A 27,283-nucleotide genomic window follows, 5' to 3' on the forward strand; every position below is an offset into this window, starting at 1 on the left:
CCGCCCGAGGCGGCTGCTCTCACCGCGCAGCGCCCCCTAGGCGGTGGCCGCGGCGCAGCGGTGCCTCGGGGGCGGTGCTTGGCGGGAGGGGCGGGGCGATGGTGCCGGGCGGGGCGCGGCAGGCTGAGCGCGGTCCCTGTGTCCGCGCATCGGTCTGTCCGGCCGGCGCAGGGTGGGCGAGGGCACCCGGCCCCGGGCACACGTCTCTGCTGGTACCACCCGCCGGTTTGGCCGCCGCACCCCGAGCCGCCTGCCCCGCTCCGTCCCTGCGGCGGGCCCTCGGTGGCTGGTGAGACTGTCGTACCACCGTAGAACCATCAGTCGTCAGCTGCTCCGCAGGCCTGGCCGAGTCAATGAAACCATCCGGATTGTAGCCGTGGCGCCTTTAGGTGACGGATAGTCGTTGATAGACCCTAAGTGGCCCAAAAGGGAACCAAGTGCTTACGTGGTTGGGCCATGTCTACATTTGATGGCACTTAAAACCTAACACCTAACCCTAACTCCAGTTTTACACCAGCCGATTTCAGTGCAGACACACCAGGGAAACTTAAAGGGTTACGGCTTGGAGGTATTTTTAAGACCAGGCAGCTTCTGGGAAGCCACACACTGAACCTTAAACTCCTGTATTGGAGATTTGGGGTAGTGGTGGTTGGTTTTAACTACAGTTAAGGGGAACAGTGAGGCACGAACTGTAGTTGTGCTGTCAGCACAGCGATGTGAGTTGCGTTTCTGACAGATCTTCCCTCTCCAGGCTGCACGTTGTGCTAACACAGGGGACTGATTTGCATAACTTCTGTCAGCCTGAAGAGCGCTGCCTGATCGCTCTCTGGCACAGAAGGTTATTTTAAATGTTCTTTCTATTTGCCTTCTGATTACTTTTCCATATTGGACTACTTTCACGTGTTTGAAATGTTTTCCATGCTGTACGAACACAGAGCATCTGAGACTGACACACACAGAGAGAGAATAGTCAGCTGATGTCAAAAAGCGGTAATCTTGTTTTCTTTTTCTTTGATGTAAAACCCCAAAAGGTCTGACCTGGCACAAAGTTAGACCATTCAGACTTGTGGTCATCTTGAGAAGGAGTGTACACATCCATACACCTCTCTGGCTTGCCCATATTTACACTAGTAGTAAATCCCGTCCTGTTGGGTGCCCCTGATCAGCCCTCTCTATCTTCCCAGCAGAGGCCTTTTCTTTGGGTGAAACTTCTTCTTTAATATTTCATTCAAGTAGCTTTGATAGTTAGAATTCCACAGAAGCAGGTTAAATTTAGGGGTTGCAGAAGGTTTTCAAACAGCACGTAGCATGTGTCTTTCTGTCTGATGGAAATTTATGGCAGTGAAAAAGCTATGTTCCTTTAGAGCAGCGTAGAATTTGCTGATATTTAATTAGCTTAGCTCTAGAAGAAGGATATCACATAAGGAAGACTGGGTGGAGGAAAAGCAGCGTCAGGCTCTGTCCTGCTTTATGCCATGCATTTAATTCTCAGTGGCGGCAGGAACACATCACAGGAGAAGAAGGGATCTCAGCAGAGTTCTGTTGTCAGTCCGATCCCCCCGAAACACAATGTAAACTATTAGAGGAAGAAAGGAGGATGTTTCCAGTGCACTGCCAGTTGTATTTTTGCAGGTTATCTCACGAAGCTACTTCAGAGCTGCTAAAAAACCCTGAAACACGATTGATTTCCTGCAGCATTTCTGCAACGCTCAAAGCAAAATACCCCCCCGTTCCCTTGACAGACAGGCCACAGAACCGACACGCCAGGCGGTGGGTGAGCATCGCTCTCCTCTCCCAGCCGGCCGCGGGCAGTGCACGGAGCCGCCGGGGCCCCGCAGCATGGACCCGGGCGGGGCGGGGGGTCCGGGCGCCGCCTGATTGGCCGCAGCGCGGTGCCCGGGGCCGGTGCCGCGGCGGGAGGCGGCGGGAGGCGGCCCGCAGGATGGGCACCAGAGCCGGCTTCTTCGAGGTGGGTGCGGGCCGCGCCGGGGGGGCGGACGGGGCGAGCCCGGGCCGGGCGCCGCAGCATCCTGCCGCCGGCGGACGGGGCTGTGCGGGGTCCCGGCGGGCTCCTCTCTTTTCCCCCTCCATCTGCATTGGAGCACCCGGGAGCCGGAGCCCAGCCAAGTGCCCGCCGTTGGCGCCGGGCGGAGGGAGCCGGGGGGGGGGGCACGCCGCTCGGGAGGGGGTTCCTCGGGGCGAGGGGGAGAAGCGGCTCCCGCCCGCCCTGTCCTTGCCTTCCCCGAGCACGCTCCCGTCGCCGCTCCTCGTCCCCGTGGCCCCGGTGGTCCTCGGACGTGGCCCCGGAGAGAGGGAGGCGAGGAGGAGTCCGCGGAGGCGCCGGATCAATAGCTCTGGGCTTCCCGGGGATTCTCCGGAGCCGCGCTCGGGCTGCCGGGGTGGGTCTGGCAGCGCATCCCGGCCGTAGGGAAGGAGCGAGAGCGAGGAATGTTCTCGGCACCTTCTGTCCCCAACTTCTCGGAAGACCCCGCCGCCCGGGGCATTCGAGCCTTGCGTGGGAAACGATAAATCGCCAGCCGGAGTTGAGTATAGCCAGCTCCTTGTTGCGTGCAGAAAGTGCAGAGTAACGTGCACTGGTGAGCGTGAGGGGTAATGGATCTCACCAACTTATATAAATAGCCACACCGACTCTTCGCTAGAATTAGTGAGGCTGGCGAACACAAAAATCCTGAAGAGTGGCTTGTGTTGCAGAAACAGGTCGGTACAAGCTAAACGGCAGCAATCCTGTGCTCCTGCAGGCTCACGCTTCAGTTTCCGCAGCACGACTTGCCTAAAAATGAACGCACCTCCTCCTCCCGGGCAAAATCCAAACCCTGATAACATTCACAGAATTCAAAACAACCTGAAAAGTGGCTGCTCCTCTAGTTACTTACCAGGGCCTGAAAGTTCCGATTTTGCTTTTCAAAGCTATCATGGAATCCTAGGTTGGAAGGGACCTTTCTAGGCAAAGCATGACCTAGACTAGATGTCCCAGCACCCTGTCCAGCCAAATCTTAACAGTGTCCAACACTGGGGAATAGAAATACTATCAAAGTGTTCTGGAAATGACAAACTATTTAGCAAAATAAGCTGTCTCTGGCTCTTGTGGGTGCGAGGTAGGGACCCACAACCTGCCTTTTCCTCTGCACTGTTGACTTCCCTGGTTTGTTAGGGAAAACAACCAAGCTTTTCACTGCCTCCTGCATTTCTACCAGTGTCCCAAACTCTTGGGAGATCCAAATGGAGGAGCAGGCACATGGGTACTACCCTTCTGAACGTCTTTGGTCATTGTCTGCTCTTGCAGGTTTGCTCTTCTGCCTGAACTCCTAAATAGCACTTGTTACTGGAAGACATCAAAAGCATGGACATCATTATTGTTACCTGACTTTGCAGATGGGGAAACACATGAAGGTGGAGTGACCTGCTCCATCTTGCTAGGCACAAATTCAGTCTTAGGTAGCTCTGAGCAGTGCTGTTGTGTATCATTTTCTGCACTGGTCTCCCCAAAGAGTTCATTTCTGTTATAAATTCAGTGAATTTGAATTCTGACTTGCATTTCTCCACCGTGCATTCAAACCTGAGTTTTCAAAAGAGAGAATATAAGTGTCTCACCTCTCCCAATCTCTATAGGTGCTACAAATGTTAACATTCCCATCCGAGGCACTGTCTCGTTCCGAACTTTCCCCCATACATCTTTAAACCATTTACCCTTTATTGCTATTCTATGGCACTTCCTTATAGGAATCATGAGGCACTTTACGATCACCAAACTGTGGCTGACTGAATTGTTTAGGATATGACTGTTACAAGTTTAGCAGAGGTTCATTGGTGAAATGTTTCTTCCTGTTTTGCTGAGTTCGTGCATTTGATCACGCCTAGAACACAATCAATTTCATAGGTTCCTGAGTACACAGTATGCATGGATAAAATTACTCTTTAGTAAACGGACCTACAAAAAGATGGGCAAGAACATCAGGCTGATTGTGAATGTCCGCTGGCTGTTAATTGCCTTCCTTTTCTTTATCGGAGTCTTTCTCAGTGCAGCTAAGACAGAAATACTTAAAAAATAGGCAACATGGTATTACAGTGACTATTAAGAAGCCTGCAAAAGACAGATTCAGCTTTGGAAGTACCTTTAACTCCTTATTTTGAATTGGCTAGTGTTCAAACAGAAACAAGAATTATGAGCAACTACCTAATTCAGCCAAAGTATGCTGAGTGTAATGGATGGACAGCAAAAAACCCCAGAGTATCTGAGTGATTTCCCTCTACCCATGTCTGTGTCAGAACCAGTGTGCTAAGCCAGGTCCCTGCACTCCTGCCTAGACCTGTGTCTCCCTGACTGCCTCTACATTTCTTATTGTGTAATAATGCCAGATTAGGTCTTGTTTACTTCAAGTATTGGTATGGTTCTAATTTCACCTCAGCTTTTTTATCACTTAATCACGTAGGAAAAGCTTAGCAAGAACAACTAGAGTTTAAAGAAATACGTGCATACCTGAAAGTACTGCACCTGATAATTTGAGGAGATTCACCTCCACGAATGTAGAGATTTATGAGAGACTTGTATGCAGATAACTAATATATTCTCTAGGAGTGCTCATTTCTCCAAACTGCTTAGAGAAGAACTCTTCTGACCTATTTCAGCTATGCTTCAGAGCTTATGATACAGTTTATCCTAAAAGTGCCTGCTTTTCTCCTTTCCATACAAAGGATGTCTATGTGCCATGCTCGGATGTAAATGTCTGCAGTAGAGAGCTCTGAAGTTAGGCTGATGAATTCCACCCTTTCTTTCTACTTGACAGGTCCAGGTCTTCAAAAGCATTTCATAGAAAGAAAATATTATGGTGCTCTGACTTCCCGGGGGAAAGATACTTGAACAAATGCACTCATACTGTAGAAAACCAGTGTCATAAGAGCCACAGTTGTACTTTTGCTTCCTTAACTGGTTTGGATGCAAAGTGCCTTTTGTGAGGAGCCAAAAGTGTTTTGGAGCCTTCACTCCCTGACGATAGACTGAACTGACATATGCAGTACAGTCTAAAGGCAATAATGTACTGCCCTCCCTTGCTGGCATTTAAAGTTTCCCCCCTTCTGCCTGTCATGAAAACCCTCTGGATGCAAGGCAGGGGGTGCCTGCTGCCAAGCTGACATTGCTGAGATGTCGCAGCTCCTGTTACAAAGGCTTCTCCCACTCAGAGCTTTGCTGTCTAGAGCCTCGTCGACTAAGAGCACTGAGAGCAAGTGCCAAAAGCAAGACTGCAGAGGAGTTTAAGAGCCTGTATTCTCCAAGAGCTGCCTGAACACGACAAGGCCACATATGAGATATTTGAATGATCATTTAAAGGGACACTGGTGGAAATTACCCTCCTATTTGGAGACGTTTGCTCTGTTCTCACAAGTAACACATAGATTATTATCACAGAAAGAGATGAGATGATAGAGAAAAACATTCTCCCTTTCTCTTCCTTCACCACTTCTCCACACACTTACCAACACATTCTAACACTTGGTTGTGCTGCTTCACTTAAAAGACAGCAATTTGTCCTTTTTTCTCTGTGAAGCTTGAGGGAGAAACCCAATTTTACATAGGAAAATATGCTAGTAAAACATTACTCAGCAGGAAGTACTCAGAATTTGAAGGCTATGTTTGAAATCAAGTCTTATTTTAGAAAAAATAATGGACTTCTTTGAAGCATATTTTAACCAATTAATACAAATCTTGTAAGTTCACCTGTCAGTGTAAGGTCCAAGCTTCCTAGGGCTTCCAGTCTTCCTGCCCTCTCAAAAACCAGCAGACCCACCCTTGATACCAAAGAGGTAAAAGGAAAAAGAAAAAAGGGAAAAAACATATCTCTCTTCATTCTCTTCAATTCCATGTCAAAAGCATACACTGGATATACATTTTTGACATCCATACACCAAATGATCCATGAAGAGTAGTAATGGAACTATAGACACTCTAGTTAAACATTGCAAATCACAGTGCAAAGAAATTATTATTATTTCAGTAAGAATTTATAAACCTCTTCTACTTGAATACTATCACCATAAACTAAAGCCCTGAGGCAAGAAACATTCTCTTGCACATGGAAAAGGCTACGCAGTGGTGTTGAAAAACTTGGATGTCTACTTAGTGTTGAGTCAAAGCTGGCTGAGGTTCTCAGATGGAGTTAATCCAGCCTGCTTCATAGTGACAGTGATACTCAGTGAATGATGTGACTCCTCAGTATGCCTGGGAAACTGGCAATGTGCAGCTCTCTGTTAGCCAGTGTAACTGAATACCCACTGAGTCAGTATTCACTGGTGCAGGTTCCTTTCCCATCTTGTGTATCCTCCTGGAAGATGTCACGCTAGTAAAAGCTGGAAACCTTTAGTAGGCTTTCAAGAGCCAGAATTCGCTGCGAAAGCACAAACCTCTAACAGATCTTCCTTTTGTGAGAAATAAACCAGCCTCCCACTCTGAGGGAATACACCTGCCTGACCATTCTTATACTGACTCCTTTTATCCCCTGTCAATTATATAAATGGATTTGTCTTTCTGAAGGATGACCATTTATTTGTGGCTCTACACCTGTTACCATCCTGGTCCAGGTCCACAAAACTACTTGTGGTTTGCCATGCCTTCAGGTTAGGCACCCAGCTGCAAGAGCAGATATGACAATTTGGTTAAGGTACCCAAGTTTACTTCAACTCTATCCCTTCGCTGTGTGGTATCCCAAAAGGCATCCACTGTAGGGAAATGCTGAACAGAATTACAATGGAAGGGACCAGGGCTTGAAGCAGCCCAGAGACAGGAATTCAGAATTCCTCTTTGTTAGGAGGCTGCCCTTTTCACTGCCCTTTTCACTGTCCTCTCCTGCCTGTACCTTTTGGTCTCTCTCGAATCCTTTATTCCTTGATGGTGGCTCAAGCCAGCTGTGGGCAGAGTGGGGAACGGCAGAATGCCTCTTCCTGGCAGTGTGTTCTAACCATTACCTATACAGCATGAAGAAGTAGATCATCTCCTTTGCTAATGGTTTAGTTTCATTCAAAAATAATCTAAATGCTGTGCACTGTGCTGACCTTGGGATAAGGATGCTTACTGGATCAAGGTCCTCGAGGATTTAGATGCAAGCATGCCTAACTAACAGATCTGAAACAGGTGAAAGAGCTAAAAATGCACCATGAGTTTCAGCACAGTTCAGACAGGGGTGCTCCTTGGTTTGCATAGGCGCAGAACTTAGGAAGCTGAGGAGTAAGCACCTAGTGTATATCTTGTGAACCTGTAAATGTTAAACATCTGAATTCTACAAAAGTGAAATTTAATTGCATAAAATCTTCCGAGTATGGGTGTCACTGTATCCTTTCTCTTTATACACAGTGAAATAATGTAATAAGGTTCTAGTTTCTTGAAATGTGAGCCAATTGCTTCAGAGAGGTAAGGCTTTACTTAGTTGGAATACTTACAGAATAAGGTACAGCCCTCCACAGGTATGATGATGACCTTTCACTTTGTGGTTGAACATTCGCCCTTGGTTCTGCTTTGGGATTCCTCATGCAGCATGTGGCTGAGCTATGGAACTCCTCGCCTCAGGACACTGTGCATGCAACAAGTTTACACAGGCTTAAAAGGCCCTTTGGCTTAACAATATTGACTTCAAGAAAGTTCTTCTTGATATGCTCTCGTGTGAGATCGCACTAAGGCATGCTTCCTTCCTTCAGGAATAAAACAATCTACCAGAAAAGTCTAAGGAAGTAGAGAAAATGGCTAACTCCATGGAAAAGAAAAAGGTTAGAAAAATGTAGTTAGGACTGGGCAACCTCAAAGTTAAACTCAAGGAACCTGACTTGTGTAAGCACTCTAATAGTTCAGACAGAATGAATTCTGCATTACTCTTTCTCAGGCTGATTAGTTCCTACACTGCAAAATAAGCAGGTTTTTTTTACTGAGTGATTTAGAAAGAAATCAATTCAATATATGCTTATGTCAGTCTCACAACACCTCTTTCAGCTGCAGTTTACTCAATCTGCTGAGTACAAATGGCTGCAAATACGACTTCCAAGATGCACAGACGTAAGTGTGCCAGTATTGCCATAATAGTTATCATATAATTTTTGAAGATCTGTTGATCCTTAAGCACTTGATATGGCTTTAAACTATTTAAACAGGAATTCGATCAACCATATTTTTTGTAATCCTATTGCAGGAACACTGCATCCTAAAAATTCATTTTTAAATGCTGTTTGCTCAACTGTTTTTCCCCTATGAATAAACTTTCCCCCTTCTGTTTTCTGAATTAAAGTTTAACTGTTGAAGGTACTTTTCTCTGCTTATCTCATACACCAATAATATCCTTTGCCCTCAAGCTTTTCTAAACAATAATAATCAAGATTTTTTCTGTTTTTAAAGACATTATCAATCTTTAATCCTTATACAATTTGTCTCCTAAACATTGGAGATACAGATTTATAGTCACTTATAAAAGAGTTTTAATATAGCTATCTTGCACAAATCTGCCTATTATTGATTAAGTTCTACTCAAAGTAGTTATAGAGAAGCTGTAATTTAAAATACCTTTAAAAATTCACAAAAGAAGTGGACTGTAAGTCATCCTGCACTAGTGCAGGCCAACAGTCAGTGTCTAAATGTGCTAAATGCTTTGAAAACACATGGAAATTCAAGTTCTCTGAGCCAAACAGTTTCTGTTTGAAAGAGATAATACCCATCAGTAAGTGTTCCAAAAACAGATTGCTGGGTATCTAGAAACTGTTGCCAGCCAACACATTAACTGACTTGGTGCTGTGCCTGAAGACTGGAAACACTGTGTTCAGTGCTACCTGGGTTCATGTGGTTGGGCCATTATGTTCAGAAAAGATAACATTTCTTGATATCAGAAACGATATCATTTCTGTCCCTTATGCAGGGAATATCTAAACTCTGGGGGATGCTCTGATACAGCTAAGAGGTGTGAAATTAGAAGAAATGATCACCTTGTTTTCACTCTCTCTTTGCTTTCTATGGAGTGGAGTGGAATCTGAAGTTGTGTTCCTGAATCCATCTTTCTGAAAAGGGAAAGAATGTTTGATATTTGCTTAGATCTTAAAAGTAACTGAAAGTAACTGAAATGTTTGAAGTTCAGGAATGGGTGTCCAAAAAAAAAAAAACCAAGGAAAAATAAAAATAGAAACACCATTGAATAATTTAGGTTGGAAGGGACTTCTTGAAGTCATGTAGTCCAAATCCTGCTCAAAGCAGATACAACTAGACCAAATGGCATTGGGTCTTGTCCAGTCCAATTTTAAGCACCTCCAAGGATGGAGATTCCACAGCCTCTCTAGGCAACATTTTTCCAATATTTGGCCGAGATCATGGTGAAAAAATCTCCTTGTATCTGATTGGATTTTCTCATATTGCAACTGGTGTCTGTTGCTTCTCACCATTAGCATAGAATGGTTTGGGTTGAAAGGACCTTAAAGCTCACCCAGTTCCAACCCCCTGCCACAGGCAGGGACACCTTCCACTAGAGCAGGTCGCTCCAAGCCCCTGTGTCCAACCTGGCCTTGAACACTGCCAGGGATGGGGCAGCCACAGCTTCTCTGGGCATCCTGTGCCAGCGCCTCAGCACCCTCACAGGGAAGAGCTTCTGCCTAAGAGCTCATCTCAATCATCTCCCCTCTTTCAGTTTAAACCCATTCCCCCTTGTCCTATCACTACATGCCCTTGTAAAAAGTCCCTCTCCAGCTTTCTTGTAGGCCCTTGTAGGTGCACATTATCACTGTGCATCTTCAAGAAGAGTCTGGATCCATTATCTTTATAGGCTTCCTTTAGGTATTTGAAGAAATAGGCCAGTACAGACAGGTATGTCAGTTTGCCACTTCAAAGAGACATGCTAGAATAGAACCAAAATCAGTACAGAAGATCTTGGATAATTTGTTTTCCCCACTGATTCCAAAGGTTCACAGAAATGCCTAAATTTCTGTACAGCCACTCCCACGCAAACCACAAAGCAAAAGAAAATGCTCTGTGATTTTCAGTCTTGCCTTGTGCATAATGAGAATAACCCTGTTAAAAGAGAATGAGTGGCAGAAAGACATCCAAAACCACTCTGTAATTGGCCTGGAGGAGGTTTCTCTAATACAGCCACTGAAGACCATAGACTAAAACTACCCCTGGGGAATCCTGATCCAAAATATATATCTGCTGGGAGTGGGTATGGAATGGGACGGAGAATGCTAAAACTGTGGGTACTGCTGCAATCTGTAGGGCAGCCCAATGGTATCCACTGACATAGAGCTTTGAGATACACCAAAGGTTTCAATAATCCTTGTAGGAACTCAGCATCAGAAGGGACAAGAAATGGTTTACAGGCCCCACAGTACTTGTTCTGTGGACTGCAACAGCCAAAATGCTATGTTTCAAGAACCACCCTCTGGGAAGGGAATTCACTTCGTTTGCTTTCCCAAGGAGATGATCCACAGGGACATTAAAACTTGAAACTTGCGTTATTTCAAATATAAAAATGAAGGGAAAACACATAATATCCCAATCATCTATCACATATTCGTTCCTTATCCCAAAGGAGGAAAAGTGCTTACCTCCCTTGATGTCCCACTTAGAGCTTACAACGCACAGGTAGAAAATATCACTGCATTGGTATCCCTTGTGGAGATCAAATTTGATAGTTTTGGCTGGAGCTGAAGTGCTCCATTGCTGCACCAATACAGAAAGAACAATTTGGGACAAGTAAAACACAGAAATAAGATACTCTAACCAAGTGATCCCTTCAAAGCAACCCTATTAGAAAGATACTGGACTGTGACTCCTATTTTTAGTGAGGAATCATATTTAAAGTCTAACGTTAATCCATCCTCTTGGCCAGTTAATACCAAACGTAATTAATGCTAGATGTTTATTTTAAATACCCCCACAAATCCAAACAACAAACTCTTTCGGTACAAGGTAATGACAGTCCCAGTCATTTAGTGTGACACATAAGCTCTGGACTTTCATTCTCAGCTCTACCACAAAGTTCCATTACAGTGTTTGACGAGAACAAATGAAATTAAAGCACCACCACTGTATTTCAGGTTTTGCTATCCTGCTGCAACTGGGCTTTGAGACATCTGGGACCTTTTCTGCTTGGCTGTTGATTAAAATCATAACCTTTTGCCAAAGTGCCATTTGATCATGGAAATAAACTGCTCTTTCCTTTTCAGAGCTGTAGCTAAACCATGGCTTGGAATATAAAATGCTAATATGTAGTTACTAATACAGGTGATCTGAGAGGCACGAGTAACGCTGAATATTCCTATAACAACCTCTTAAGGATCTGTGAAGTCCAGATCTTTAGCTGCATTTGTTTATTATGTCCACTGTTTTCCAACCTCTTTACAATTAAAATATTTTGGGAACAATGCACATTAATCTTCAATATGTATGTACTCTGAATATTGCTCACAGGCATATATATGCACTTCCCCCCAACTGTCTTTCTAGTCTTGCAAATCATAAACATTCTGTTCCTTAGTAATTCCTGTGACACTTCTCTATCCCTTATTTATTCCTCTTGCTCTAGCATAATACCCCAGATCAGTGTGTTTTGATCAATAAGTTAGCTACTTCTGCTTCTGAATATATCCAGGGATAGAATTTATTTGGCAAGAAGACTAGTTTATTTGCAAGTTGAGTGCTTTGAGAACCTGGCTATGATTAAAGCTGTCTCTTGAGCACAGCAGAAGTGTTTTCACCACAGTGCACAGATCTGAGAAAAATGGTGTCTCACTCTGAACAATGACTGTGAATTTGGGAAGCAACTGAGAGTTTAGAGATTATTTAGCTGATAATTAGTAATTCTAATTTTGTGTCCTATCAGGTGGAAATCCTTGACTGGAAGACAAAGGAACAGCTATGCTTCCTAGATAAGGTAAACCCAAAACCTGTTTAAAAGGCTAGGTGACTATTTAAAAAATCATAACTTTTCTTAAGTAAACTTAGTGTTTATGAAGGGTATTTAATCTCCTGATAGACTTCCTTTGGCCACTAAAGAGGCAATGATTACGCACACTTCATACTGACTATAGACTACTTCACCTCTTTTCCAAAAGGAGCTTTTGGGCAAAGAGGACAACTTCATCTGCTTCACTGAGACGGTGCCAGTTGTGTTTTATTCACTCATAAGCCACCAAAGTATCATTGCTGCTGTAGTAACTCTTGGTCACTGCTAGAGAAGCTGCCTCTGAAGCAGATGTTATGAATTATCTTCCCTTTTTCCTGCAAGAAGTACCCTGAATCACCCCTACCAATGCTGCCATCTGTAAAAAAGTTATACTGTCACATTGCTTGAGTAACATTTCTGCTTGAACAGTCTTAGACCTAGTAGTTGTCTTTCAAAATATGCATCTCACATATACAATGTTTTTTTGTTGCCTAGGTGGAACCAAATGCCACAATTAGGGAAATCAGATTGATGTTCCATAAATTATGTGAGTATAACTTTTGCAGCAGTTTGCATCACGACAGAATATCCAGTATATAAATAGGACAAAATTATGTCATTTGAAACATGTGATGTGCACACATAATGCTGAGTAACCTGCACATGAATGCAATCACAGGGAGATTTCAGTAGTTTTTTTATCCTGATACACCTTTGTATTTTTTCTGCTGCATAATTTCTCACAGATACTCCTATTGAATAAATATTCCTAAAGATTTTAACTAAATCTTCTCTTGTTGTGTTGCACTCATTATAGTATTGGATGATCTAAAGCAAACGTTGTATATCACACAATTCTGTATGGTCTTACAGATCCTCGGTGGTACCCAGCAAGGCAGTCAATAAAACTTGATCCAAGTAAGTACTTGTGAGGAACAGAGTAACAAAGCTCTGAGCAGGGGCCTGGCATAAAAGGTGTACTTTGCATGGGTATTAGCTCTTAGAAATGAGTTTCCAGCTATGTTAATTAGCACTACGAAGGCTGAAGAATAAATTTAGTACTTTGAAAGTATTGAACACATTTCCACCCATGTGCCTGGTGCTCGGTAATTAACTCAGGACTCTGCACATTGTTCCAATGCACTTTTTAACTACTGAGCACTTTTGTTCTCAAGACAGGCAGCACAGAATCGAGATACTAATTTCCCTTAGCTGCAGTGAAATGATCTCCACAGTGATACTGAGCTAGGAGTACTAAAAAGGGCTACGAGTTAGAGCTCTCAATTCACATAATCCTCTGCTATCAGGCAGGAATTACAGTTCTTTTGAGGTAAGCTAATGCAAAACACATTGCCATGGATGTAGGATTTGCTGACAAAGCTGATGCCAGCTGGCTGGCTTCGTTAATGCAGTAGTAGGTATTGCTACTAGAAGCCTCTTAGTACATGGCCTGGGTACACAAAAGAAAGTCTCATTGCTAAGCTGTGTTAATTCATCTTAGCATTCTGTACAAAATGTGGCACATTCTTCTTTTACTTCCATTAAGCATAATTTTATTTAAACAGTCCCTTACAAGTATACTGGTGAAAATCAGTTCAAAATTCAGAATCTGTTCATGGAAACAGGCCTATGAGTATCTTATATTTCCTTCTTCAAAGACCCACCTTGCCAGATTCCTCCATGGACTTACGATGTGAGACTTGCAATGAGAAAATGCTGGCCTTCTGGAGATTCCCCCAAATCTAGGCATTAAAAACTTGAGAATGAGCTAAAGTGCTGTGGAATCACCTCCTAGCTGGTTTGCTGGGCAAAAAATGAGGCATTGAAAATGTGTAGGAAAGCCTTCCTATCTCAGATTATCCTAGCTTCAGTTTGTCTGAGAGTGAGCAATAAGAGAGGAGAGAGATGGAGCTGCAGCTGACAAGGAGGTCAGTGAACGATGATGAAGGTCAGTGACCCATCAGTAAATTCTGCTGTAGCAGTAATGAAGCAAGTCTACGAGACTAGGCAGGCACATAGGACCAAGAATTCTCCTAACTGATCTAGAGGATCCAGGCTCATATGTGATTACAGGGGTAAATGGTAATTAAGTATAAACATCCTTAGTTTGTTTATCGAGATTCCGATAAACCCACATCACCTCAAAGACTCTCACAGATGGGTTAAAACACAATATAAAGCTAATACGCTGCCAAAGTTGACTTGAATTTCACTGATGTAATTACTTCTTTCCTTCTCAGAAGGAAAGTCCCTGAGGGATGAGGAAATCCTGCAGCACCTCCCTGTTGGCACAACTGCTACCTTATACTTTAAAGATTTAGGGCCACAGATAGGATGGACTACGGTGAGCTATGCTTCAAGCCTGAACCACTTTAATGGCTATTTTTCCTTACATCATTTTTTGTCTCCAATATTTCTGCATGATGCCTGCTCTGATAATGGATGCAGGCAATGAATCTTCATTGCTTCAGTTCATTTAATCAGGGAAAGCAGTAAGAGGATATTCTGAATGCCTAGTTCCCTGGGAGAGCAGCAGTGGAAAACTCGCTGCAGGGTAGGCTGGCTCTGCTGAACTAAACTGCAGGTTCGCAGATGGATTTAGATGTCTACTGCAAAATTAGCAGGAACTAGGTGCCTAAATGCTTTTGGGGATCTGCTTCACACTGCCTGTGTAACTCTTCTGACTAAGATCAGGATTATACTCCTACAAGTTTGTCCTGCAGAAAGGCATGTGACAACTTCACATGTCAGTAATTGAAGTGAGTTCACCAAGTCAGATCAGTAAGTAGCTGTCTGCGTGTGGCTGCTGGTGGCAGGCGAGTGACAGCTGATAATTTCTGCAGCATTAGCAGCCATTCACAAAGACCTCGCATATTTACCGTCTTAGCTCAAATGCAAATCCTGTACTTGGCAGGCAACTTGTTTATGCAGTAAGGTGACCAATGACCCTTCCAGTTCTTCAGAAAACCCATGATGCACAGATTACACTAGTTCTAATGAAACAGCACAGCCCGAAAGAAAAAACACCCCATAATTTAAAGGCATGTTTGCCATTTCTTACCTATGAGACATTAATAAAGTCTTGTGTTAATGACAAATAGCAAAGACAACGTTCATAGGAGGGAAAATAAAAAAAGTCAAATGTTCTGCAAGACTGAATCTTCACATCATTACTTGGCATGCAATGCTGATAAATCAGGCAGCTATTTCACAACAGTAAGACAGGCAAAAGCTTCTAATGGCCATGGAGACTCCAAGACACACATGCATTAATATATACCAAGATACCACAGTGCAGAGTAACACCAAACTTCTGCCATTCCATAAGCATTCCTTTCCATTCTGCTCTCCCTGGCCTTCAAGCTACTTCCAATGTGAACCAAGAAATACTTCAGTATTATAAAATAAAGAAGTTAAACTTGTCATCTACAACCAAATCTGATCTTCACTGGAGAAAATGCTGATTTTTACAGAAGTTGATAACACAGCTTGTCTGAGTGTCAAAATAACTATAATACGTTAGAAAACAGTGGTTGGGGTTTGGTTTCTGGTTTTGTTTTGGTTTTTATTGACAGAAGTACAATCAATTTCCCTTCTTTCTCCACAAATGAGGTATGGGCCTACCTTCCTCACCTACAGAAGTGTGAATAATTCAACTGTTAATGCTTGGTCCAAGGTTAACTTGAATTTAAAGCGATGCTCCTCAGAAATGCACACCTATCTGAAATGAAACCTAGTTAGATAATAGCTTCTTTGCTTTCCTCTCTTTATTTTTTTTTCCTATTTGTGTTCAAATTAAAGACTGTTTGAACACAGAATGTAGTGATTTTTTCCCAGGCTATCTGCTGTGCTAACTGTTCATACAGATGGGGTCACCTGTGAACACTTACAAGCTGTGTTTCCAGTTTAAACAAAATTAATTTATTAGAAACAAAGCTCCTCTTTTTCAAGACAAATTCTTCACCAGATTTCATTTTAACCCAAAATAAAGCAACAGTTTCTCAGGGCTAGAGGAGGGTGAGAACTGTGCAAATGTAACATGCATGCGTATTTATCATGATCTCTGGGCTGCTGTTACTATCTTTTCATACCCACACTGTGGCAGCTGCACTGGCAATGGCTGTTTGTGTGCAATGGAGGCAAACGCATTGCAAAATGTTTACATGCATGTCTACCAGTTTCATAGCCTAAGCCCAAACCTGCTGTTCCCTTCCTGCCTCTCTAAATGTCATGTTGGGTCAGTGGAGGGGTTTATCCCACTGCATCAGTTATCTCTAAGAAACCAAAGCAAAACCATCATCTAATTCAGCTGTCTAATGATTTTCTCTCTTTTTGCAGGTATTTTTGATAGAATATACAGGTCCATTGTTCATCTATTTTCTGTTTTATTTCCGCATGCCTTTTGTCTATGGACTGGATGAGAGGTTTACATCAAGTCCGCATCCAGTAGTTAAGTAAGTCCTTTTGGAGGCTTGAGCAAGTATTTCTTGTTAGCATTGTAGTCTTATTCCAAATGTCTTGCCACACTTGTTTTTTTAAGCACTCTTAAATGCTTTTGTCTTGCTGTTTCTAGCTTGGCATGTATCTGCCATTCTTTCCACTACATCAAAAGGTTGATTGAAACAGTATTTGTTCATCGGTTCTCCCATGGGACTATGCCACTGAGGAATATTGTGAAGGTAAATTGTGTCAGAATCTATCCATGGCCCCCCTTACAAATCCAACCTAGCCAACCTATGCTCTGCCTCTGCAGCACAGACCTTTTGGTGTGGCTTTTGCAGTAACGCACAGCGAATCTCACCTGTAAAGCTGTAGTTCTATCAAGAGGTTTCTTATGTCGCTATTGTATAACCCATATGTTGCCATACTGTTATTCACATTATAATAGTCTCATTGCTCTTTTAGACTCACTCAGCTAGCTCCCTGGCAGAGGTGGTTTTAGTAGCAACGTGAAGTTTTAACATAGGACAGGCAGGCACAGTGTTGAAGGGTTTTGCCCTCAACACTCTCTTTGCTGTTAAGCAACTGCTAATTTACCTTGGATCCAGCACAAAGTGGTTTGGTTGTTCTGCATTTTCTTCTCCCACAGGAGCACTCCCTGATGTTCCTGCTGCTGTTGTGCCATAGGCCAGTTGTTGAGATGCAGACCCCCTACTTCCTAGATGTCTGTGAAGTAGTACAGTGAACTGCATGGTTATGCATGGGCTGTAGTTATTTTACAAGTATTTGCAACAGAATACATACTGGTATTCAAATACATGCTTTATACTCAGGAAGACAGGGAACTGGAAAAGCATATAGTATCAGCATCTGGGTATCTAACCTTTGGTATTTAGACAGACCCTTGGAATTTGCCTTATGGCCATCGTACTTCCAGCAGCTGAAGCTCTACCTTGTGGCTAACTCCTAACAGATGTGTTCTGGTAGTTCTGGTAGTAGCTCCATGCTTCCCAAGTGGAGGGAGGGTCTGTAGTTGATCAGCGGCCCTCGGGAAGAACCCTTCCCAGTAATTTACTGTGTTTTCTGCAGTGCAAGAGTGCAGGGGTTGTTAAAAGTAGATCTCTTAAAGATTTGTTCTTGACACAAGAGTAGCTAATGCATGCTAAACAGCAGAAAAATGAGCAACTTTACCTTGAAAAAGGATGTGTGCAGTGTGATAAGTTTTGATCTTCTCACTGCCGTCTCTGACAACTACTCATTCCTTTCAGACCCCACAAACTGTTGTTGCTAAAATTGACATTTGTACTAGAAGCAATCATTCTGACTGCTTCTAGTTTTCCACCATCTCAGGTTGGTGGTACTTGCTTTCACCTGTAAAGTTGCTCACGGTTCTTCTACCTCTTAGCAGTGCTTGGGTTTGATTTGCTTTTATAATTTCATTGACTTCAGTGGTTTTGTGCCAGTGAGAAAAGTATCATATCCTCTTCCTTTTTTCTCTCACATGCAGATGGTAGACAAAGCTTCTTGCTTCAAGTGTTTGATCACATACATAGCAGATACACATACCTTATTTCCCAAGCACCTGGAATGTTATCTTTAATAAGACCCACTTCAGTCTCAGGAAGCAGAGATATGAGACAGGAATTGATGAGATTTGTGATTGTCATCCTTTGTTTCCCAAATGCAAATAGGAATAAATGGTGCCATAAAATGCAGCAGAGGTTCATCAAAAGCAGAAAGATAGAACACCTGATATATGTGGGTTTAGTAAACTCAGATTGAACAAGATAGGAATTAATACAAAAATTGTGTGGTGATAAAGGAATAACTAAAGGAAAGATGATCGTGGTTGTGCTGGAAAAGCATGTCAGACCTTTAATAACAGGGAAGTACCAGTGGAATTCCTCAAAGATTACAGCCTTCTGACTGGTCTTACTGAGCACTTTCACAGGTAAATACAAGGGATATTGCTGCTTTCTATAAAAACATCTGGAGGAAAGAAAACACTAGACGTAAAGAAATACCATTTAAACCAGAAGACAATGTAATGAGACAAACAGAAGGGTACATGCTAGTCATGAATAAACATAGGCAGGGCATTAAGAAATGGGTTTGGTCATCATAGGGATCGTCAGAATAGAAAAGACAGAAGTCCTAATCATAACTTTATAAACTTAGGAATAGTTTATTTATGGAATCCCTGCAATATTTGAACTTGATCCACGCTTATTATTTTATTAGAGATTGTTGTAAAACTTTATCATTTACCTGGAATATGAAATATGCACAGAAACAATTTCTCTCAAGTGAGTTTATGAAGTCTGCACGTACTCTGCTGTTCCTATCTGAACCTCACTGGAGGCTTTATGAGCAATAAGACTTCTAGTGGCAGCCGGACATTTGTAGTGTTACTGCTAAGGACCTCAGCAGTGGCAGACTCCACTCTGCTTGAAGCTCCTTTTCTTATAACTGAGGAATACTCTTGCAGCAAAACATGTTCTTTGCATGAACAGAACTTGCTCAGTTTAATTACAGCATGTATTTTTGGGAGCTGAGCCATGTTAATTTATTTATTTAATTTTACTTTACTGAAATACATTGTCATATGACCCATCCTGTGCCAAGCTCTGAAGTTAGGGAAAGGTTTTTCATAAGATGCATTTCAAGGTTACAAGAAACTGTTTCCACCTAAGTTCGTACAGCGGTTAGTAAACTGTAGGTTATGGTGGAAGAAGCTAGTGTTAGGCAGGAAGAAGTAGTTTATGGATAGAACACTAATGAAACTCTTCCTCACTGGAGTCATTCTTCTGGCTCTGCTGCTTTTCCTGAGGAAAAGGGACGTAATCACAGGGCACGGGGTTGGAACTAGATGATCTTAAGGTCCTTTCCAACCCTAACCATTCTATGATTCTATGATTTTCTTATGTCCCACCTGATTTGTAATTACTGGTTATTAATCTGCTCTTTCTCATCACTTATCTATTAATATATAATCTCAGAGCAAGGAAATACCATGTGCTTGTATTACAGCATACCCCAAAGGGTGTCCATTTTGTCTGAGGTCTGGACACTTCAATGGTTCAATTAACCCTGAAATGGAACTGGGAAGACAACAAAATGTTTGATACCAACATTTGCACAGATGGGAGGGCTTACCCTTCACCAGCATTTTCAGCAAAACACACCAGCAGACACTGCAGTCAGGTAGTGTGTGGGCTGCAGATGCTGAGATAATCACTTCTTTGGAGTATTATTACTAGCAATTCAGTTCTGGTTTGTATAGCAGAAAAGGCTGAAAAATTCCAAGTAAAAAACAAAAGTTAGACCAGCCAGGACAGGAAAGAATGCAGCCTTTGACAGGAATTTTGGCTTCATGAGCAGGAAAGGAAAGCTGTGAAGGAGGAAGCAGAAAGACCTAGAAATGTCTAAGGTACATGAACCTATTGGAAGGCCAGACAAAAGCATCACAAGAAAGAGTAAGAAGAGCAATGTTTCACTTAAGTGAAAATAGGAGGGAAGGAAAGATCAGAGAAAGGAAAAGAACCAGAGAAATGGTGAAAGGAAGATGAAGAGCTCAGTTTTGGTCTTGCTGAAGTCCAGGTGATAACCAAACATGCCCTAAAACATGAAAAGCTGAGGCACTAGGTTTGATAAAAGAAGAAACCTCAACCGATGAGAGGCAAATTTCTGAGTTGTGACAAGGGTTAAAGTCTGTCTCTGCAAGACCTAGAGGTGGGAGCATAGAGGAAGAGGAGGAATAGGCCAAGAAAGGGCCTTCCTCCTACCTACGGATATATAAAGTGGGAGAAGATAGCCTGTCACCAAGATAATGAATGTGTGTCATAAGAAAAGCCACAAATGGCAGGGCCAGGAAATCCAAATGAGAGGTAGAGACTGTCATTGTAAGTAGGTTTCTTTTCATGGATGAAGCCTGTGAACAAGCTTTGAGATTGGTCAGGAATGAGTCAGCCCGGCCATGAGGTATTTTAGCAGAGTTTAGAGAATGGAAGCTCGGTCACAGACAGCCAAAGACAGCAGCAAAAGAGACAAACTAAAGATATCGCAGTGCAAGGGCAAAGGAAAGCGTCAGGCACCATGACGGTAGGTAGGAAAAGTTAAAGCTTGGGAAAGAGGAAAGGCAAGAGATTGGGCAATACAAAGTTATAAGCAGGGAAGAAAGCCCAGTGCCTAAATCTGGTTTTACAAAGTCTCAGTGGTCAGCAAAACAGGTCTCTCTTCAACATACAGCCTATATGGATCTTCATTTTTGGCCAGTGGCTTGCCAGACAAAATAGATTTGTTTTCAGTAGTATCATCATATTTTCTAAAGCAGTTTATAAACTTAACAGCTCCAAGATATGTGGCAGGAAATCTTACTCTGTGAGCACTATGTCCTTCCTGTTATCTCCTGTTGTCTGCTCCCACCTTACCACACTTAGTATTGTCATTTTCTGTTGTATTATCAGCAGCTTGAAGAATCAGCCCAATTCATTGTTATCAGCGGTCCTTGCAGTGAATACTAGCCTAGAGGATTGTACTAAAACAAAGAAAAAATTCCCTGTTTTTCAGAACTGCTTGTATTACTGGGGATTTGCAGCTTGGCTTGCTTATTACATCAATCATCCTCTTTACACTCCTCCTTGTAAGTAGCAAAACAACTCTCAATATGATTTAAGTACTTATGTATTTGTCTATTTGTGCTACTCATATGTAAACTTTCTTTTTTTATAGCTTATGGGAAAAAACAGATAAATTTTGCCGTGATCATGTTCCTGGTAGGTTTGTTGTTCTTTTCATAAAATGACAAAACACATTGCTTTATATCTTATGTTGTATAAGCGGAGGAGTGAGTAGGATAAGCAGATACTTAGAACTTCCACACTTGGGACATACTATGAAGCTGACCACTCGCATGCTGAACAGATATATGTCAGTTTTTAATATGCTCTTGTACACAAGGGAAGATTTTGATTCAGTATCCATTCCAAGACTGGGATATTTATCTCTCATAATCTTTAAAAGCATCCTTGAACTAGCAGTTTGTGACACTGTTTAAAAGCCAGTGAGTTGGTTTTGTGAACTGGTTGAGTGTTAAGGATCACAACAGATCACAGAACTCAGAAAACTGGCCAACCAAGCAAGTACATACCTGTTGTTGATCATTTCCAGGGATAGACATTCATTTTGCTGGGCTTCAGAAATTTATTACAGCTTTCCTTACGAAGAAAAAGTCTTTAAGTCACTGCCTGTTCATTCTCACAATTCCTAGGAACATTTCATACATGCAGAAGCAACATTAGAGTAGCCAACAAAGATGTACCCATTTTTTCTACGTATACGTAACTTGTTTAGAACATCAGCTGTTCACTTGCTTTGAGAAACTGTCAGTGACCACAGGATCTCAAAGCAGCTTCCCAGTAGGAATATTCTGTGAGTTCATCATCCGTTTTCGTTTTATAGAGAGACTACATAACTGAAAGCACAGAGCTGGCAATAAAACTCAGGAGCTCTCACCAGCAGTCATCTGCTTCAATAGTTATGCTCTGCAGATGCTGGAGACTGCCCATAATCATTTAAATGGGTCATTTCAATACACTTCCTCCATAATTGGTTGGTGAAGCATTATTTCAAACCAGTGAAGGAAGCTGGGTCAATTGTATTTCATGATTTATATAAATTATACTCTAGAGAAGAAAACTTTAAGAGTCCTTAATCTTCCTTAGGATTTTAGCAACTTTTGAGAAACCAAAACTATTCAAATTAGGGGGGTTTTGGTGATTTTAAAGACATGAATATAATCAAAAGATAAAGCAAGTTTTTATCACAAGATAAGCAAGGTTTACTTTTATCCCCTTTGGTTTATTGCCTTTAGATCTCATAGGGATTATATAAATAGTAAATTTGATCCTTTGGACGGAGAGTCCACATTTGCTGGCAAATCTCATAAATATATGTGAGTATAATATGAGTACATATAAGTATAATATGGGCTCATGTTTGACCAAAGACATTCCATCCCCCTGTCAGACAGCGATTGTGGTTAAGGATATTTATTATGTTTATAATAGATTCTTTCTCCCTGTTTCTCCCTTTTTTTTAAGTACCCCAGGAAATAACAAAAGGAAGAAGAGTCAATAGAAGGAAAGCACGTGTTTAACTCTCTCATGCTTTTTTCTTGCAGCTGTGTGAAGCTGGGAATTTTTCCATTCATGTTGCACTCAGTGACCTCCAGAAAAATGGTAAAAACTGCACTTTGGTGCAGCCATTCAGTACTTCTACAGTTACTCTACCTCATGAACGATTGGTCCTGGAGGGTGCTGCTACCTGCTAGCTGACTGCTGTGGGAGCACAGGCTGCTCAGCGCTGTCAAGATTGGATCCTAGGGGAGATCAGACAGTGCAAGGAATCCAAGATTGTTAAACAGCACTTCTTATCTTACTGGGATTTTCATCAGTTCAGGTTGTGGTGGGGGGAGCAGTTATATCAGTTACACTGGTAGTGCAAAAGGAAACAGTGCTAGTGTAAGCTATGCTTTGGTGAGCCAGGGAAAGTAATTTCACTGGCTTCTATAGGGGGCACAAGATCTCTGTCCAGGCTGGGATTCCTTGGGCAGGAGTCAAACATCTTACAGCTATCAACTGTGACTGCTAAAATCCCATTTTGTGACAACCCAAGAAAACCTTTTACTTCTAAATCTAAAACTTAAGGTACCTCTTCTTACAGGAGTGGCTGTGATCAAAGGCACGTGTAGGTGATTTTCTAATGCCCAGAACATTTCCTCACAGCTATCCCATTCCTTCTTGTGGGTCCAGAGGACATCCTATTTTCCCCCCACATACTGCTTGTCCCTCTGACAGTGATGAGACACAAGAGTAAGCACAGTTGGGTTGTCTTTATAGGAAATAATGTATTTAGGAATGTGAATATTTTGTGATTTGTTTTCTAATCTATAGGATCCAAAACCCGTAAGATCCCATATCCAACAAAGAATCCTTTCACATGGCTGTTTTTCTTTGTATCTTGCCCTAACTATACATATGAGGTATGTATTTTCAAACAAGATGTTCAGACTTTAGTTTGGCTGAATATATTTTCATTTCTTTTGGAATGTTAAACGAAACAGTTCAGCTCAATACCTTTCCCCTCCTCCCCTAAACCCCGTGAAGTCAGATTTCAGACAGGAACTTGTCTGTTCTTCCTCTCCTCCATTGGGGCAGTACTTACAGGGCTAACCTTAGACAACCCAGACCCTGGGCCTGTGCTTCAGGTTGGACTTGATCTTAAAAGTCTTCTCCAGCCTAGTTGATTCTATGATTCTAAAGCAGTGCAAATTTTGCAGACAAGAACAGGGAGATTGGCACTGAATGTGTGCTGCAATGAGGGGATGGGGGCATCTGGTGGAGTTATAATATGAGGAATATCACAGACAAATAGAAGATACTGTGGTAGAGGAAAATAGACCCAGGTCATCCTCCCCATCTTCTTGTTACACAGTCGCTTGTGTTGGTTGTGATTGCTTTAGAAGCTTGAATCTGTTTGTTGCTTCATATTCCTCATTCAGGAGCCAAGCTAAGTTCAAAAGCAGTTAAAACCAGTGCAACTCAGTGTAAAATTCACTCTTGCACAGAAAGACAGCATCAGGTTTTAACTTCAGGGGTGATTAACAGACATTAATGAGAACAGAATTTGCCCTCAGACAGAAAGTTATCATTCCTGGCACTGGTGACAAATACAAAATAGGCAGAGAAATGGAAAGGACACCATGTTGTAATACTTACCTTTTTTTCATGATAATAGCTATGGAAGCAAACACGAAGGTTTTGTTTGTGATAATAAGGCACTGTTCACCTTTTTGGCTAAAGGTTATTAACACTAGAAACTGATCTGGCTGACCTTGGCTTTTTTATTTACCTATACTAGGACAAGGTTGGTTTTGATCAATAGAGACATAAATGCAAATGCTGTCACCAGAAATATTTTAAATTTCCTTGGCCAAAACAGGTGGGGACCTGGATCAGTTTCACTATCATGACTCAGTGTGTTCCAGGTGAGTAATGTTTTGGTACTTCATCCTGAAGTGATGTCAGCAACAAGAGAGAGTTTTTAATCTGATAATGAAATGTATCTTTTTCTCCCTTCTTTCCAGTGGGGCTGTTCACCTTGCTTTGCTTCATTCAGATGACAGTCTGGGCAAAGGATAAACACTGCACCTACCTACGAGAATTCAAGGATTATCCAAGTCTTCGAATGCCAATTATTCCCTTTTTGTTGTAAGAAAAAAGGTTTCATTTGAATATTGCACGGAACTTCAAGAAGAAAAAGCTCATAAGCCTCCTGCCAAATAAGTGAATAAATTTAAAGGGTTTTGATGCATGTTGAATCTCCACTGCTGAGGGAAGTTGTATGCACTTGAAAGCTACACTTCTTTACATTCAAGAATTCTCAACTCAGAAGCACCTTCTAGAAATAAGGCTTCGCTGCACAGCTGGCAGTCAAAAGCCTCTACAGTTCACTGTAACCTGATTGACTTAGATTTTCATGTACAAGTCTATTTAGATTGATGGATCAGAGATACTGAGAAGTCTGTGCTGAAAAGCAGCTCCAAATTTAGCAGTGGCATTCTGCAAGACATAAGTACATTGGAATGAGGACATACCAGCTAACTACTGGGGAGCTCAGTTCAGCCAGCATGGCCAGCTGGCCTGAAGACAGTTGCATGATCTGCCGCCTTCTGACTTGAAGAAGAGTGTGCTGCCTGGAGGCAGGTGCTTTGTAACACATAACATTACCAAAGAATACGAATGGTTTTATGGAATAAAGAAATAGGCAATATCTGCAATACCTGATTTGGGTCTAACCCCTAATTTGCCAAAAGAATCTCAAGTGAGAAGCATTTGTAGTATTTGGGGATGTAACACCCTGTGTTGGTGTTGATGGGGTTTTTGTTTGGTTGGTTTCAGTCTTCTTCATTAGTAAATTGCATACTAGTAAAAAAGGTTCAGAAGATCTGATCTAATGCTGTATCTGTGATATTTGGCCTGTTTTCATATAACAAGTCCTTATGATACTGAAGGACCTTTTACCCTGCATTTTATGTCAGTATTCTCTGAATATTTTTTTATACACTTTGTAGATACATGAAGTGACTGCTAGTCCTCAGCTCCCTTCCTATTTTCAGAGCCAAGAAGAAAAATCGGCTACAATTTTGGACTTCCTGTGTTTTCTTTTTCACAAGATGTTCAGTGGGACTTAGTTGGGTTTTGTGCAAAATCTAGTAAAAAAAGACTATTGCAATCTATCTGAATTACATTTTCAAGAAGCTATTTTAGCATATGAAGAGAATGCAGAGATACTGTTTTGTTTCATGATTCATTTATTTCTCTCTAATGGATGTATAGAAAGATTTTTTCCAACTATTTGTAAGGGTGAAATATGCAATAAATTCTAGACTCTATTTTGAAATCAGTTGAAATAATTATGGCAAAAGAAGAAGACTACAGCTGGTTGCTGAAGTTTCATAATATTTTGTACAGTAAAAGAATGTCCTTATATTAAAAAAATTCTACATCAAGTGATGAAAAAAACCCCTAACAAAGCAAAAAAAAAATACATGACCCAGATTTTATTTCTATATAACATATCTCAGAGAGGATTTCTTAGAAATGGTTAGATCTGGTAGGTAACTGAAGCAATACATCATCATGAATTTGTTTTGTGTTGTCGTTTTCCACTGGTTTAACCGTGAAGCAGACAAAAGAACTAAACATCAAATGGTTTCCCACTGAGTGCAGCGTGGAGTTGAAATTCTCCTTCTGAGCACAGAGAAAAGCACGTACCTTATTCACACTTTACACCCACTTCAGGTCCAATCACAGGAAAGAAATAAAAATTGATCTTGTTTAGTAACAAAGATACCTTTCCAGATCTCCCTGAGGAAACGAAACTTCTGGCAGATATGGACATACTTTCTTTCCTTTTAATCTCCATTTTGACATTTCTTCTATTTGAGAAACTGGAAGATGAGTATGAGATCATTTTCATTAAGGTTTGTTTAAAGCAAATTTCTTGCCTGGGTCTGAGATCTGAATTAATTCTTCCCATTCAGGCTGAAACAACTGTCTGTTTTCACTGGTAGTCTGGTGAGACAGCGAAGAAGTCTCCCAGCACTAGCCCCATCAGCCAGCACTGATGTTCTGACCTTGTATACTCAGGATGGCAGGAACCCACTTCTCAGCTGGGCAATGCTCTTTGCCTTGGGACCTGTCTGCTGACTGGCAGCAGTTGACTTAAGAGTTAAAAAAACCTACCAGCCTGAAAGGACCAGCTGGAGAAACTGTCTTTAATGCTCTTTACATGTCAACAAGGAAGAATGAGACATATCTTCTTGTATCTCATAATGAAGAAATATGTTAGAGGAAGATCTTGTTCTATAGCAAGGACCTGCCTTTCCTTTGACACTTTCAGCATATAGTGTTCCATATAGAGCAGCAGAAGTTTACTGTTGCTAGGGCTGTTGCTGTTGCAAGCACAGTGCTCAGAAAGGTGCAAAAAAAAGTCAGTCTAATACTCAGCGTGGGGACCTTTGTTTGAGCCTTGTACCGCTCTGGTATGGCACATCTTTGCACTGTGCACACTCTAAGTGCTAGTGACTGGAGGAACAGTCTATGCAACTGCCTGCTGACGCAAAGCAGGGGACACCTTTGCTTCTCGGCTGGCTCCAGCTGCACGGGGGTGCAAAGGAATTTCCTCATCCTCCATCTGCTGTTTAGCAAAGTCCACAAAAACCTGTGTGAGGAAAGCAGAAAATGTCACCATCTCATCAACTGAGATGACTAAGTGGAATGACTCTGTGCATTTGCATCCTCTTGGCCTCTCAGTAGGGAAGAGACAGGGAATTTGTAGATGTGAACCGAGACACTGCGCAT

The 27,283-nt window shown here is 42.0% G+C and overlaps 2 protein-coding genes across 6 annotated transcripts in view; one reads left to right on the forward strand and one right to left on the reverse strand.

Annotated features, from left to right (window-relative positions):
• Positions 1–1,010: 1,010 nt before the first annotated feature.
• On the forward strand, positions 1,011–25,619 carry TECR (trans-2,3-enoyl-CoA reductase). 5 transcript variants are annotated; one of them, XM_030496309.1, is made up of 13 exons: positions 1,011–1,969; positions 11,856–11,906; positions 12,414–12,465; positions 12,792–12,836; positions 14,159–14,262; positions 16,257–16,372; positions 16,492–16,597; positions 20,928–21,000; positions 21,090–21,133; positions 22,540–22,597; positions 23,312–23,400; positions 24,360–24,405; positions 24,505–25,619. In XM_030496309.1, exons 1-13 carry the CDS (start codon positions 1,598–1,600, stop codon positions 24,630–24,632), a joined length of 1,284 nt encoding a protein of 427 aa, XP_030352169.1. In that variant the 5' UTR covers positions 1,011–1,597; the 3' UTR covers positions 24,633–25,619. The 5 variants fall into 5 exon arrangements, with proteins under 5 accessions (XP_030352169.1, XP_030352170.1, XP_030352172.1 ...); XM_030496310.1 differs by having other exon boundaries at positions 14,162–14,262; XM_030496312.2 differs by lacking the exon at positions 24,360–24,405.
• Positions 24,897–27,283, reverse strand: part of ABCA4 (ATP binding cassette subfamily A member 4) — a 77,999-nt gene continuing 75,612 nt past the window's right edge. The window contains exon 50 of the mRNA XM_030496308.1: positions 24,897–27,143. Coding sequence (XP_030352168.1) covers positions 27,021–27,143 — 123 coding nt within the window. The 3' untranslated portion in view covers positions 24,897–27,020. The remainder of the gene's footprint in view (positions 27,144–27,283) is intronic.

This window comes from Strigops habroptila, chromosome 8 (genome assembly GCF_004027225.2).
Source record: "Strigops habroptila isolate Jane chromosome 8, bStrHab1.2.pri, whole genome shotgun sequence".
NCBI lineage: Eukaryota > Metazoa > Chordata > Aves > Psittaciformes > Psittacidae > Strigops > Strigops habroptila.

What these genes read in the sequence shown, in the direction of transcription:
- TECR (XM_030496309.1), top strand. Translation starts at nt 1,598, where the DNA reads ATGTTTCCAGTGCACTGCCAGTTGTATTTTTGCAGGTTATCTCACGAA. An exon ending in CCAGAGCCGGCTTCTTCGAG is followed by an intron (nt 1,970 to 11,855) that starts GTGGGTGCGGGC and finishes GTGTCCTATCAG; the next exon opens with GTGGAAATCCTTGACTGGAA. An exon ending in AGCTATGCTTCCTAGATAAG is followed by an intron (nt 11,907 to 12,413) that starts GTAAACCCAAAA and finishes TTTGTTGCCTAG; the next exon opens with GTGGAACCAAATGCCACAAT.